Source organism: Diachasmimorpha longicaudata, chromosome 8 (assembly GCF_034640455.1).
Source record: "Diachasmimorpha longicaudata isolate KC_UGA_2023 chromosome 8, iyDiaLong2, whole genome shotgun sequence".
Lineage (NCBI taxonomy): Eukaryota > Metazoa > Arthropoda > Insecta > Hymenoptera > Braconidae > Diachasmimorpha > Diachasmimorpha longicaudata.
In genome coordinates this window covers 5,290,199-5,305,476 of record NC_087232.1, presented here as the reverse complement: position 1 = coordinate 5,305,476, position 15,278 = coordinate 5,290,199, and the positions used below count along the sequence as shown (strand labels likewise).

At 37.9% G+C, this 15,278-nt stretch overlaps 1 protein-coding gene across 7 annotated transcripts in view; it reads left to right on the top strand.

Annotated features, from left to right (window-relative positions):
* LOC135165376 (epidermal growth factor receptor) overlaps positions 1-15,278 on the top strand; it is an 81,698-nt gene that overhangs the window by 56,223 nt on the left and 10,197 nt on the right. The window contains exons 1-4 of one of the 7 annotated variants that reach the window (XM_064126625.1): positions 3,143-3,278; positions 12,730-12,929; positions 13,242-13,959; positions 14,219-15,028. The exons of 1 other annotated variant lie outside the window; for it this stretch is intronic. In XM_064126625.1, coding sequence (XP_063982695.1) covers positions 13,265-13,959; positions 14,219-15,028 — 1,505 coding nt within the window. In that variant the 5' untranslated portion in view covers positions 3,143-3,278; positions 12,730-12,929; positions 13,242-13,264. Of the gene's footprint in view, positions 1-2,949; positions 3,279-12,729; positions 12,930-12,961; positions 13,155-13,241; positions 13,960-14,218; positions 15,029-15,278 lie in introns of those variants that run through there. 5 more of the 7 variants (XM_064126621.1, XM_064126627.1, XM_064126626.1 and 2 more) reach the window with 5 other exon arrangements.

The following is a 15,278-nucleotide window of genomic DNA, read 5'->3' as shown; positions in this document are numbered from 1 at the left end:
AAACAGTAATTAACAATCAGGAGTAATTAAAAAAAATCCGCCAATCTGGCTTTCCAAAGGGTAATTTTCTTTTTGATAGCTCTTCCTCTCTCAAAAGAGAATATTTTATTGTTTGCTCAACACATACCACTGGGTTTAAACTCTTATGCATTGTAAGAACAGGTTTACTTTTCTTTCTTCAAAAGAATGTAAGCTATTTACAATCAAAATAAATTATTACTGAAAGTCAACATAATTAACTGTCTAATAAGCCAACGATATTTAATCATTGCACATATTTGAATCCAATAAACCTCAATTCTTTGAACTGACAGATGTACTTAACACTCTAAAGATAAGGAATTATCACTATAAAAATAGTTATTATAGTTCTCGACAGAAAAATTAAAGTGATTAGACTTTTTGACTTGACACAATTTTTGACACTTGTTTTGTGGTGGAAATGACCGTTGGAATTAGCCTCCGTGTTAAAAAAATCAAATGTTAATTATCAACAATTCCAATGACTTCATTCGGAAGCAATATTAAATTAGCGTAATGAGTGGATTTGAATTATGCTCCGAGACAAAACGCCTAGGAAGCTCTATATATCTCTGACACACTGAGTGACTTACGACAAGCAACCTAAGCTAGCTTTCACGTCGACAATGTTGGCCTCGTACTCACATGAGAAAAAAAGAAATTGTCTAACGCATGTGGCTGATCTCAGCATCGACGCATTATGCCTGCTGATTTCACTTGTGCGCAAATTAAAATAGCTCAATGGACAACAGTGATAAAAAGAAAAAAAAATCGTGCAATTCAATTTCATGCAGAATTTCTTGCTCGCAATACTGAAATTTATGAGGATCGGGGGGAAAAAAATTAGAAGCGGAGGTGAAACGGAGGAAATGCAATTTGGAATGCATAGGTGATGTCGAGTTGACCACACTCGAGACAGAATTGCAATTCGCATCGTTACCTCGCTCACGTTCTCACTTAATACCGTTACCCCTTGACATTATATTCCTGGATTTTTGTGTCCTTTCCATGGCTATTTCTTCTGATACTTCTTTCGACGCTTCTTGCCTCACATCGAAACCGTCCATTACTGTGAGTGAGAGTCCGATGGATAATGTGAAATCCGATGAAGCGATTTATATTCCAGGGGTGAAAAACACTTCTTATTTATGTCAAAACATGTCAGGTAAATTCTCTTTTATTTGAAAAATCAATTTTCTTACTATGTCAGGATCAAATCGCTATTGAACCACGAGAAATCATTGTTTTGATTAAAATTAAAATTATAAGCTAAGGACATTAATAATAAATGAACGACAAACCAGTCTTAGTTGAAAATAAAATGAAAAAAATTAAAAGAAAACCTCACAAATTAATACCTCCATATTCATCTCCACAATTTCCTGCTCACCGTACACCCTCCGAGTCTTACTATTTGTACCCCACTCCACCCCCACCCCCTCTGGACTCCATTCACAGATTGTGTATAATCTTTGCCAAAAATTTTTAATTAGTTATTTCAGTTTATTTCCCTTCACTCGCACCACCGAAGTATTTCTTTGATTCTATAAATTTTAATATCACATAACACTATTCTCCTCAATGTTCCATAAAAAAAACAGATCACTAGTTCATTACGTATGGATTTTTCTCATTTTTTTACTATCTCATGATTTACGTTAGAAAAAATCTCCGAAAGTCTCCCGAATCTTCAAAATAATCTCACGAGGCACCACAAACACAGGTACCCGTTGTCGCATTTTGTGGAAACAATCAGACCCAGCGCTCATGTTCACGAACAAGGATATGAATGCATAAGCAGAGCAGTTAACACGGAGGCACGACGTGTCTCCACAGTCCAGGGGCTTTTTGCCACAGGTATACCCTCAAAAGACGCCGCGAATCCCTGTATACCTAGGGCTCGTGGCGAGGGGATGAGGGGGATAACCGAGAGGAGACACGGTGTCGATAAATACGAGCGATGTCGCCATGCGAAGAACCTCGTTCCCGTCGTTCTAACCCTTTGTTCACTTTTTTTTATCCATTTCTTACTTCGAGAGCTTTTTTCCTTTTTCTCTTTCATTTTTTAACTTGGGAATAAAGAAAGGAATGCCAGATTTTTTTATTCATTTGCGGAGTAATGAAAATTTACCCGTTCAAATTGTTATTTTAGTGGAGTGAAAGTTTTTACTGGGGCATACGTGAAAGGAATTATCAGTCATATCCGAGAAATTTTCCATTGTTTAACGTTTTTCATGTTAAAATTGAATTTTTAAACGAACAGAGGCCAGCGAGTATCCGATGGTGGGCATGTCATTGAGTAATGTTTCAATACCTCCATCGTCATTAATAAACTGATGGTAGACTTCTCAATGATGTCAGCATAATTAATTTTAACTCGTTCACAAAAATGTTTCTCAGTGGAAATATCTACCAGTACATCCAGCAGTCATTACTGACTCGATGTGCCTATTTAATAGTTCTTGAACTCGTATAAAATATATTCCGTTATATTTTAATGTAAAAATGTGAAACTTCATTCCCCCAATGGCCATTAAAATTACGAATAACCACAATTTTTTGTTTTTCCAACCACTAAATTTTCAAGCAATTATCCTAATTATATTTTTTGTTAATTACGAATCAATGGACGAATCTCAAAGCCCCCGAACTTCGAAGAAATCGGGAAAGGAAGAGGGCGAGTTATGCCAGTGAAAAAGTCAGGGATGAAGGAAGACACAAAATACCAGATTTTTATGTTCCCATCAAAATTAAATACTGTCTCTGGCGCCTCTCCCCCGTTCGCCTAATGTTATTTGTTCATTCACTCGTGGAATGTCCCCTGGACGGGTTTTTCACTAGCAAAAATATGCGATCGATTCCCTCATTTATTTCATTAATACCATAAATTAATTTTTCTAATTTTTATTTTGAAATTTCTTGTTTCAGAAAAACGTGGAAACGTGGAGAGACATGATCGTCAACTGGTAGTTAAACAGCCATGGGGATGCGAGATAAAAATATATTTAACAAAGTTAATGAGATATATTCGTCATTGGTCAGAAATCAGAAAAATATTTATTCACACGAGATTAATCTTGAGAGGCCGGTGGATTGTGGTGACGGGGCATGAGAGCTCATCATGTTCAACCAGCGACACGAGCCACCGCAGACACTGTCGACAATAATCTACAAATGCCTCGTGATAGGCTTTATCGTTATCATTGGTAGCAACTATGTCACGGCTGATCTCAGTTCAGAGTTTGTCAAAGGAAAAAGTGAGTTATCTATGTCCCGGTTTAGGTAATTCTTTCAAAAGAGTTGAGACAATTGAATCGATTAGATCATTTGTCTCCTCCCTCAGTAATTCGATAATTCTGAAGATCAAACGAATGAAAAGAAAAAAAAATAGTTATTGAATAGTAATTATTAAATGCGACATTGCAAAGACAATAGTTGATACAGATATTCCCAATGGTATTTTTCATTTACTCATTTTATCAAACAACCTTCAACTCTTATCGAATTACATTTACTTATTTATTACTAATGATGATTACGGCCAAACGACACTGCATACCTTCATATTTCTTCTCAATAATCAAAAAATTATTCGTCTAGATTAATTATGACGCAAACGAGTTCAACGTTTGCCAAATGAACACGTGATATTTATTTCTGCGTTTAGGGGTTCAATCGAAGAGAAATCTAATTAGTGAAATCATCGTCTCGCCCTTTGTTAACTCCATAATTTTACAGTGAATAAGAATGAAGTGAAAAAGTAATTGTCGAGTAATTAAACTGATATTGGAAAGACATTCCTTGATAAAAATATTTACAATAAAAATTTATTTTATCGGTCGTCATGAAAAACTCTTCATTCTTATCAGCCTCTCTTGATGTATTTCTAATGATACTTCTAACGATCATTACGCCCTGACAATGCAGGAAAAATATTTTTCCTCGTAACAACAAAATTTTTTTTTTCTAATTTAATCGTTATACAAACAAGGTAGAAAGTCCAACTGTGATACGCCATTGCGACACGAGAAAAACATATGAGATTGTAACACGTGGGCGAGGTGAGTCTCGGTTGAAGACCCCCTTTTTTCCAGGTACAACAAAACACAAATAAAAATATAAAGAGGGGAAAAGACCTGTGAAGCGCAGGTACAAATTCCGTTTCTCGGGGCGAGTGGGGAGGGGAGGGGGGAGATGAGATAAAAAAATAAGATGGAAAAAAAAATTTCCCTCCAATTGGCTGTGGACCTCTCTCTTTTCACCTTTCACTCGATTTTTTTTTGTCACCCAAGTACACGATTTGCTTGTGATGACTCGTTCACGCCCGTTTTGTAGTCACCAATTACCACTGTTTTTTTTTTCTTGCTATATATCTCTCTGGTTGTGTGGGTGGAGGAAATACATGGAAATCGTACTAATCAACAGTCGATGGAGTTGAATGTAAAAATGAGAACTGAAGGGAATGAGAGCAGATTTAATCGATAATTTATCTTCATTAGGAGCTGTTTTCTCAATTACAATACAGAAATAGAAATTCTTGGATTATTTGGTTGTAAAAATGGTGTATTATTAAAACTCGAGGCTTGAGAAATCGATGTTTTCTTGCACTATTCAATCTATTTCATCCATTATATTCATCCGAACTCTGAACGTATTAGAGCCGAGAATATATCTAAAGAGACTCAAGTATTTCAACTATTTTTCCTTCGGTAAAATACTTTTCTATTTCTCCAGTTGCCTCCAAGAGGTTTCATTGGGCCCCAGTTTGCTGACACTATTAAATTACTCTATTATTTAACATTTTCGGGTCTGATAATGAACCCGATATTGAATCATTAAACAACATTTTAAAAGTATGAAGAAACAAATTGTCTGATTCTCTTGGAAAATGTTGCATTACAAACCCTAGACCTTGAAAAATCGTTCCCTTTCGCTGCCCATTCGTCTGATACAACTGACCCTGTTCCCTCCCTTCTATATTTATCTGCAGTCCCATCTGCCTGACGTTGGAGACCAAAGAGCTGAGCTCGAGAAAAATTCTCTCTATAATCAATATTAATGACCGAAAATATTCGAAACGTCATGGGATGATGAACAAGTCTGCGTTTTCGTTGGCCATATAAATCAGTCCCCTCCCACCACGCACAACAAAAGAAAATCCATGGGGAAATTTCCCCCCTGCGCGGTACCACCCAATCTGCCCTAAAAATACTGGACTCACACGCGCAACGCCGACTGTCAGTTGAATTCACACGTTACTCCCGTACACAGACTAACATTCGGGAAATTTTGATCAATATCCTGTGCTTTACTGGTGCTCATCATGAAAATCACTTAAATTCCGTTAAATAGTTCAAGGGACCGCATTATCAAACGTAAAAGAATCGGTAATTTTCCTAATTAAACATCTCCGAGAATTAAAACAGCAAAATCTAGAAAAATTAGTGATTGACGTGATAATGAACAGTTCAAAAATATGGCAGATACCTTTTTCTGATCTGGAAGAGCTTGGAGAAGAATTTTCAGTACAGATCCTCAGTAGTGATGGGCCGGGCGATATTTGGGTCCGTCCAACGTCCCTTCAGCGAAAATATTCGAGTCTCTTGCGAGTTCTGTCGGACTATTATGGAGAGTTGGGTCAGAAGAAGCATCTAGATCTGTCAGATTTGACAGAAGGAATGTTGGCTGGGGTTGTGAACTGCGGAATCCATCGAGTCATCATCAAAACCATCCCTGAAGACCCTGACGATACCCTGGACGTCTGGTTCCTTGATGGCGGCTGTTGTGGTGAAGTTGTGTGGCAGGAGCTCATAGAACTTGATGAACCGTTTAAAAAACTTCCCACAACTGCGATTCATTGTGGCCTTGCTGGTATTCAAGTACTCAAGGACTTTTGGATTGACGCCAGTAACCTCCTGAGGGATGTGACTATGGGAAGACGTGGAGTCTTGACGGTATCCGCTGCAGTGAGGGAGAATTCTAGTTTATGGGGAACTTTGAAGCTGGATGACATTGATGTAGGGGAAATGCTTGTAACGAGTGGGTATGCAAGTGGAGGACATCGCACTGGGTTGAGGCATGGATTTTAATGAATTAGGATATACAACTTTTAGGAAAATTTGGAAAACCGTCAAATGCCAGAGAAACGATAGACAACTTTCTTGAATTGAGAATTTGAATTTATTTAACTCGCATATTTTTGGGAATTTTTATCAGTCCAAAAATAAGTTCAGGGATTTGATTTGAAGTGTATTTATAAAAATACTATTTTAACTTTGTGAGGGGAACTCCAGTATCAGCAGTTTCTGGACCTGAAAGTGAGATTTTTTGAGACTAAACATTTTCTACGGCAACAGAATTTTGTCAATTTGACGGAGGAAGTTGAGACATTTAATTCACAATTTTAAGAGTCAATTTGGTAATTTTTTAATGAATTTGTGTGTAAATAGTAATCAAGGGTTTCCCATTTTACAGGGAAAATTTGACAATCGTAAATAACGAATTGAGAAAGTGCATTAATCAGTATTTAAATTGCAAAGAAGGCAGCTATCTTCACATTAATATATTATTAATAAAAAATAAGTAGTGGATTTATTGAGATTCTATGCATAATTTCCATCGAATGAGTCATAGAAACGTGATTTTTTATTTTCGAAAACCAGAATTATACTCCACCACTCGAATGAAAATAAATAAAACTACGTTGGAGAAAGACTGAAAATTAGTGTAAACAAATTCTTTCAGTGTCATCCAATCGACATAAAATATCCTCGAGTCAGTGCTGATAACCTCCCAGGAACGGAGTGCAGTCTCCTAAAAGCTTTCCATTAGAATGATAAGAAATACTCACCATTATACTTATTCACTGCAACAAAATTTTTAAATAAATACTCGGTACCTGAAATTTTACCGTCTCCTGGTGAAATAAATTGACCAAAGCCGCAGAGATTATGACCAATATTCGACAAATTAGCAGACCTTACCAGCAATTAGGACAGTTACCGATATCATTGCAACATTATTGATTTTCATCGTGAAAACATTGCAGACATTCATGCAAAGTACATTTAAAAAACAAAATGCAATATTTATATTTCGTCAGCATATTTGGTAACATCACCGAGTAACAGAGGATCCAGACAACTGTAGAGGGATGCCTTAATTGACCGCTCTCCGAATATCGAAACCCGAGGCCAGCATCGATGGATTGAGACGTTGAATTTATCAGAAGAAATAAGGAGACGTTAAAAAAAACGAACGAGCCAACAAGACATATTCAACTGCGTACAGACTCTTTTTTTTTTCTTTTCATCATCAGCATGAAATATAACCGTTGGATATGCCGTCAGATATTTATGTACTGACTGTGTGGGTTATGCCGCCGACATAGATTTTTCAATACTTATTTATGCCCGACGTTTGAACATACACGAGACCACTCGGTATCCCTCTCACCCCCTCGTCCTTCAGGTCTACCCCGATATATTCAATACATTTATCGGTGGAAATAAAAAAAATATATTGAGGGAAGATGTATCAGACGCTCGTCAATCCAATGGGTAAGAACACTGAATCGATGACATTGTGACAGAATTCTTATGCTCGAATGGTGGGGGTATCATCGAATGGCATTTCATATATTTCAGCGAAGAATTCTAAACTTGTGATTTGAAAAAAAAAAATATATTGGTGAAATTGTGGACGAGTGATTGGGTTGAATTTCCATAATTTTTTATCGCTGAGAATTGAAGATTGTTGGGAGATGTATTTTCAATAAAAAGTACCAGAGGAGAACCGTAAAAATTGCGTTCCCAAACGTTATCGACGAGCGAAGTTGACTTAAATGAAATTTTTTGAACACTTGCGTATCCCAGAACGTAAAAATGCACCAGATTTGTGGAAATTTTTTATATTCGCAGCCGCAATAATTCTGGAATTTTTAGTTAAATGTTTCATGCACCAGAAAAATTACGTCTTTTACGGACTTTTGCTGTTGTAGAAAAAAATTCACTGACGGTTTCAGAATTATTCTCTTCCGTTCCTACAAAAACTAATCAGTAATGACCCTCATTTTCGGAATACGTGAATAATGACGTAATTTTTACTGAATATTTCTCGCAGTCGAAAGAGGGTTTTTATTTACCAAAAATAATTGCCTGATATATAGAACAGCAGAGCGGCAAAACGGGTAGTTCTTAGGGCCCGTAGACTTCATTAACCCCCCCGGAGCATAAAGATTTGATCGCAAAACTCATTAAATCATATACCACAATCCCGTACAGCAATCACGAGCTCAAGCAAGTCAGATTAATAACAATAATTCCACGAAGTATTTCGTAATTTCCCCGAGGGACTACCCTCGAGCCCACACATCACTAGGCCCCCACTCCTTCGCGATTATTGGGCCTCTCTCCCTCCCCCAGGCCAGCAGCTGGGGCCAGCACGCGCGAGAGTGTCGACGAAATGCACTTTACTGCCGCCATCATAATCTCCATACAAAAAAAAAACATAATTTCGCGCAGTTTCTCGATTTAATTTCCAATAGTTTTGAGAAATGATTTGAGGAAAAAAAAATTACGACAGATGGCTAGTGGTAGAGGTCCAGATGGCAATGATTGGGTTCTGGAGAAAAAATTGAGAGTTGGACAGAGGCATTCCACTGAAGTATTTTGAATCCTTGTATTAAAATTCATCCCGAACATCTACAGAAAAGTATTCACTTATTGAAATCCGTATAAGCGATAATGACCAGAATAATTGGGTAGACAGAGAAATAATTAAAAAATATGGGGTACGAGACTAAATAATAAATTTTTAAATTAATATCACTCAGCTATTGGGAGAAGAGAATCCGAAACCTTTTTTCCTCATGACCTTCGGTGGTTGATTGAATTTTTCTAGTGATTACTATTTTTGATGATTTCTGGTAATTTAATCGATAATTCAGTTTCTTCTCGATTTATTTTTCGGGCTTGACATTAATATTAACAATTTTTTCCAGCACTCGTGAAAAATACCCTGGGAAAATAATCTTTCACACGATAACCATCAAACGATTCAATTATTTCTTCAATAATGTCATATTTCCAGAAAGAAATATCGATTATGTACCCCTTCATCGATCAAAAGAATTCTTCAAATAATTCCCATTTGATCTCAACGATCATCTGCACCAGAAATTTCTTTCAGTATCTCGGGTGATGGTTTAATTACCCCGTAATTGTACCATCACTTCCAGTTGCCTCCATTCCAACACCATATAAAGTGTCTTCACCCAGAGGCCATAAACCCACCCGATAATTACTTTTATTTTTCAACTGTACAATTAAACCTGAAACTCCGATCATTGTTTCTCCCCCCTCCTCCACCATGATTCATCAATATGATTTATCTTGTGGATCTGAATAGTCCCAATCTGCAGAATCATCCGGCTGTGATGGACAATGAGGAATCATTGGATGATTCCTTTCAAAATTCCTTCATGGGATGAAGCTCGGACTTGGACGTGCAACCTCGCCAGAGGTGGTCGCCACTCAGGCAAGAACGATCGATCTTGATCGCCCTCTACTTTTCGCCGGTTATACTTGGGCCCTTGGGCCCTTTCTCTTCACGATTTACGGTCACGCTTCGTCATTTACATACACGCACGACTTGCATCCCGTTCCGGTACGCTTGGCTTCTATTCATTTGAATCCACATAACTGTAGAATTTAATAAAAAATGGGGTAAATTTGTAAAAAAAATAACACAAGGGAGAGGACAACTGTGCGGTAAATTAACTTGTAGTCCCTTTATCAATTTTACCGAATGAATAATAGAACTTGTTGGCAAAATGAATGAATAATTTTTTATGAAGTGTCCGGAAATTACCGGAGCCAGTGACCTACTAGAAATTCGCATATAGCTCCACTTGATACCGATACGAAGGAATTCAATTAAACCGCTTCTAATGGATTTTGAATAAGAAATGTCACATTCTTCCATTGTTCCTTCAACTGCTCAAATTCCTGAAGAAGATGGAGACCGCAGCAATAAGCAGCGATAAAAAACTCAGCAAAACCTCATTCTGTAATAAAATAAAAATGAAAAATTTCAATAGGAACAGAACAAAGCACATTCCACGTGCCATCATTTGTACCCCCGCATGAGCCCTTTATTCCAATTCCTCCACCTCCAATAAAATTCCCCTTCTGAGCAATTTGCATCCAATTTTCTCAGCCCCTCTGGAGAAATAAAGAAATCAAATCAATTATCTAAAAATTCCTCGAAAGCGTGAGTAAGTTTCACGTTACAAATTTTACGATTTTTATGTATTCTCGACGAATAAATTTTATGACGGTTATCAATGTCATCGTGATTCAGAGCACCCAACGGAGGACTTGAAATACAAGTTTGCCAATCGTATAGCCATTGTTCCATAACCTTTTATTCTTTCATTCGACTGGTGAATTATTGTTTCTCCTCTGGAGCTACCACCTCTCCCTTCTCATCCCTCTCTTTCATGATCATTCTCCTTTTATCTTATTATTCCGCTTCTCCACCATTCGTTCACTCTGGTGCCCATCGCCTGACGGTTGTTTCGCGCGTTTGACGATACACCGGAGGCCTTTTATTTTCGGCAGGATATTTTAGCTGGCACTTGAGTGCACCGGGTATCCTTGAGACAAAAGGAAAGAAAAAAAAAAGATATTGGGAAGATTCCTCTTGAGGAGGTATCGATGTTTACGAGCTCGAATAAACGACGCCGCAGACTGCGGTTCCGTCGTATTACTTTGGGGGTGTCGCCTCGGCATAAAAATTGAGACCTGGCCAGAGCCGAAGACAATTTGGAGTTTAGGGGGAATGATAACTGGTTACCATAATTTTTTATGTGATTTATCATTTCGAATAAACTGTACGATTAATAAAAATTATATTCATCGAGAATTTTTGAGTCACATTATCTTGTCATTTCATATCATGCAGTCTTCCCTTTATTTCGAAAACTACATTGATACATAAGCCAATAGTCAAAACTGTCTCCAAATCGTAAACTCAAAAATTACTAACTTTTAAATAAATTATTTCTCCGTAAAATTTTCATTTAAAATATTAAATTTTTCCTAGTTTTTGTGCTGTTTCAGCGACTTGACTCGAAAAACCTTTACAAAACTTGATGTCAATTGAATATTTTCACAAATGAAAATTAATTTCCACTGGCATCAAGGACTCTCCCTGTTCCACGAAACAGCCATTTTTTTTTTCGTCTCTCAGAATGTTGAGCAATATAAATATATTATTTTCCATCTATCCAATTTCTCCGCCCCTCAGACACCTCCACGTATTGTCTTCCCTCGGTTCTTCAATCGTAAATCCAGCGAAACACTGAAACCTCTCACTTTAGAAAACCATCGCCGTAATATCCACTGTTGTTTGTTGCTGAGGGATAATCATACCTTCTCGCACGATAGAAGATGATGGCAGTCGTTTCGCATACATCTTTCGCCCCGGGGTGATTTCACGTATACATTGCGTGTCTCAAAATGCGAAATTTCTTTTTCCCAAAGGTTATACTTTAAGCTGAGACTAAACGACCCCTTCATTTTCACTTGGGCTCTGCTCATATTCTCGAACACTTTGGTATCATTATCGCCAGGAGATTTAATGGTTTACGTGGAAGTTGAAGTATCCACAGTAAAACATTCGAGTTTAGTCGATTTAAATTTTCGAATTCTCACATCAACTTCTGATAAATCATTTCAACGGCTCAAAAAAATTAGCCAACAATTAAAAAGCTAATATGTCTGGGATATGATGAACGACTGGACAGGTACATTTGCTTTTTCACACGATATCCTCGATATTAAATTCCACGTCCCCTCGATCATTCCTTTTTTTCTATCGCCCACCGATCCATCTAGAATTTAAAAAATTAACAAATAAAACGAAGGAGAGGAGGCGCATGCCGGGGCAATTATTTTTGCGTATGATTTCGATCGCAACTCGAGATTAACGCATCCCAGAAGTGCACGGCAATGGTACAGGCGAACGTGTAGGAACGTAACGAGTCCTGGAGGAAAGAAACCGCCGGTGGTTAAACTTCAACTTATCGTATAGGGTGGGCTGTATTATGCTATGTCGCTATGTATCGATACTTGAACGACCGCACAGGTTTTTGACTCAAGTACCTGGCACGTGCGCTTCTGGATTTATGCTAATCGATGTATGACAGTCATTCCAATGACGATAAATTTAATTAATACACTTTACTCTTCATGAGCCGACGCTGGAGTGCTTACACGTATATTTTTTACGTTGATTATTTTTTTCTTTTCCACTGGACGAGTGTAATTCAGCGAGTTTTTTTCTCATTTGCTTTCGAGACATTTTCATAAACTGTAACATGAGACGCGATCTATCGATATCGCACACGTTTGTCGGACGACATCGAGGATTAAACGCCAGAATAAATAATCGAAGTGTCTGAATGATGAAAAATTAGAGAAGAGTTCCAGAGGTGATTGAGTTGATCATCGTGGATCTATAATGTTTGTGTAAGTCGGAAGTAAAATTATCCACAAATGTAATAACATTATTAATAATATATGATGATTGCAATGGCTTTTTGTAACGCTTATTCATACGCTAATCGTTGTAAAGAAATATCACTGATTGTGATATAACTGCAGAATATTTGATGAATAAAAATAGCTTTTTATTCAAATACAGCGATGACTAGTCACTTGTGGAGTTGCACAACAACAACAAACACAGTTAGAGACACACGCGTCAACTTCATGTACATGGGAAGTGGTTCGCCCACAAGCAGTCCCATACCCGGTCCCCATAATGCCTATGAAGACTATCAACTTGGAATCAAGACTTTCGACGTTGTGGGTGTTAGGGATTTCACTGGTACCTTAAACGTGGTATAAATATTCAACTTTTCTTCCTCATCTTGTTTTCACTGGTTTGTACCAAGACGGGGGTCTTCGATTTGACCTCTTAAGATACTGGAGGAGCATTAATTCGATACTCGAGGTGGATATTATTTTTTCATCCGAATAGAAGGGATTTCTTGATTGAGCAATTGGATGGATTCACTTTATTTGGAGTTGAACATTTTGATTGGACGGTTGTACTTTCAAATAATTGTTTGTTGTGTTAATTGATTCATTAGTGGATAGAATTATTGTGATAATATCGACTAAAGACACGTTTAATTACTTCTTTTGTTGCAGTATGTATTGGAACAAATGGACGTATGTCAGTACCATCGAGCCAACATCATCATTATCGCAATCTACGAGACAGATACACAAATTGCACTTATGTGGATGGCAATTTGGAAATTACGTGGCTGCAAAATCAAACCTTTGACCTCAGCTTTCTTCAGTATATTCGAGAAGTCACCGGTTACGTTCTCATTAGTCATGTCGATGTTAAAGTCGTATTACCGAGACTCCAAATTATCAGAGGACGTACACTATTCAAACTCAATATTCACGACGTTGAGTTTGCACTGCTGGTTACGATGTGCAATATGCATGATCTTGAGATGCCAGCACTCCGGGATATTCTGAATGGTAGCGTTGGAATGTACAACAATTACAATTTATGTCACATCAAGACAATCAACTGGGACGAGATAATAACGGGTATAGGTGGTAAATACGTTTACGTATACAATTTCACAACACCCGAGAGAGTATGCCCAGAGTGCCATAAGAATTGTGATCAGGGTTGTTGGGGTGAGGGACCAGAGAATTGTCAGAAATTCTCTAAAACCAATTGCTCACCACAATGCTGGCAGGGCAGATGCTTCGGTCCAAATCCCCGTGAGTGCTGTCACCTTTTTTGCGCTGGCGGTTGCACTGGGCCCAAACAGAGTGACTGTCTTGCTTGTAAGAACTTCTTCGACGATGGTGTCTGCACACAGGAGTGTCCACCAATGCAAAAGTGAGTAGATTTTTTTTTTCACGTTCCTCCCCCTGACATTCTACCTTTCTCAACTTATCCTCAAATTGCCACCTGCATGCCGAAAACATCGCGGCAATGTTATGAGGTCAGTGAACGTTAATCGATTGGGTCAGTGTTAAAAACATTTAGCCACGTGGAATTCATCAAAGAAACAGTTCAGTGATGAGAAACAATATTTTAAACTCACCTTATTTGGATTATTAATGCTCATTCTTTGAAATAAAATACTTTATTTCAGATACAATCCGACAACGTACTCATGGGAACCCAATCCTGATGGAAAGTATGCTTATGGGGCGACGTGCGTGAGAAAATGTCCAGTTCATCTATTGAAGGACAATGGGGCATGTGTCAGATCATGTCCACCAAAGAAGAAGGCACAAAATGGTGAATGCGTACCCTGCGATGGACCATGTCCAAAGACATGTCGTGGTGGTGATCGAGTGCACTCGGGGAACATCGATAGCTTCAAGGATTGTACGATTATCGAGGGTTCAGTAACTATTTTGGATCAGACGTTCAAAGGATTTGTCGATTTCTTTTTGAATTTCACCACCGGTGAAAAATATGCTCCTATGCATCCGGACAGACTTGAAGTCTTCAGTACACTCAAGGAAATCACGGGATTCCTCAATATTCAGGGAGATCACGCGGACTTCAAGAATTTGTCGTACTTCAGGAACCTCGAGGTGATAGGGGGTAGAACACTGACTGAATATTTCGCTTCGTTGTACATCATCAAAACATCGCTCACATCACTCGGCCTCCAATCATTGAGGAAGATTTACTCAGGCTCAATTGCCATTTTGGAGAATCAGAATCTCTGTTATGCTCAGAGTATCGACTGGCTCAAGATAAGAAAGTCACAGGAGCACACAAGTCTGTTATCGAATAATAAGAACGAGTCTCTGTGCATCAAGCAGGGCCTTATCTGTGACAAACAGTGCTCCCACGAGGGCTGCTGGGGCCCTGGACCGACTCAATGCCTTTCCTGTAAGAACTTTATACTGGGAAATGTATGTTTGGAGAACTGCCATTCTCTACCTGGGTAAGTTGATCCAGATAATTGATTCGTTATTAAAAAATATGTAAATTATTTCATTCGGACAATCCAATCAGTTTCGGAGGAAGGGTTGTAGTTTCTGGTTTCTGTTAACGTCCACTGAATATTTTTTGAATAATTAAATGAATATCGTTGAATAATCATTTTCGATCATCTAATTATTCATTTAATTTGTGTGAGACTAATTTGGAAAAATTATGAAAAGTGCTCGTCTTCCTCAATTGTCCGGTAATTG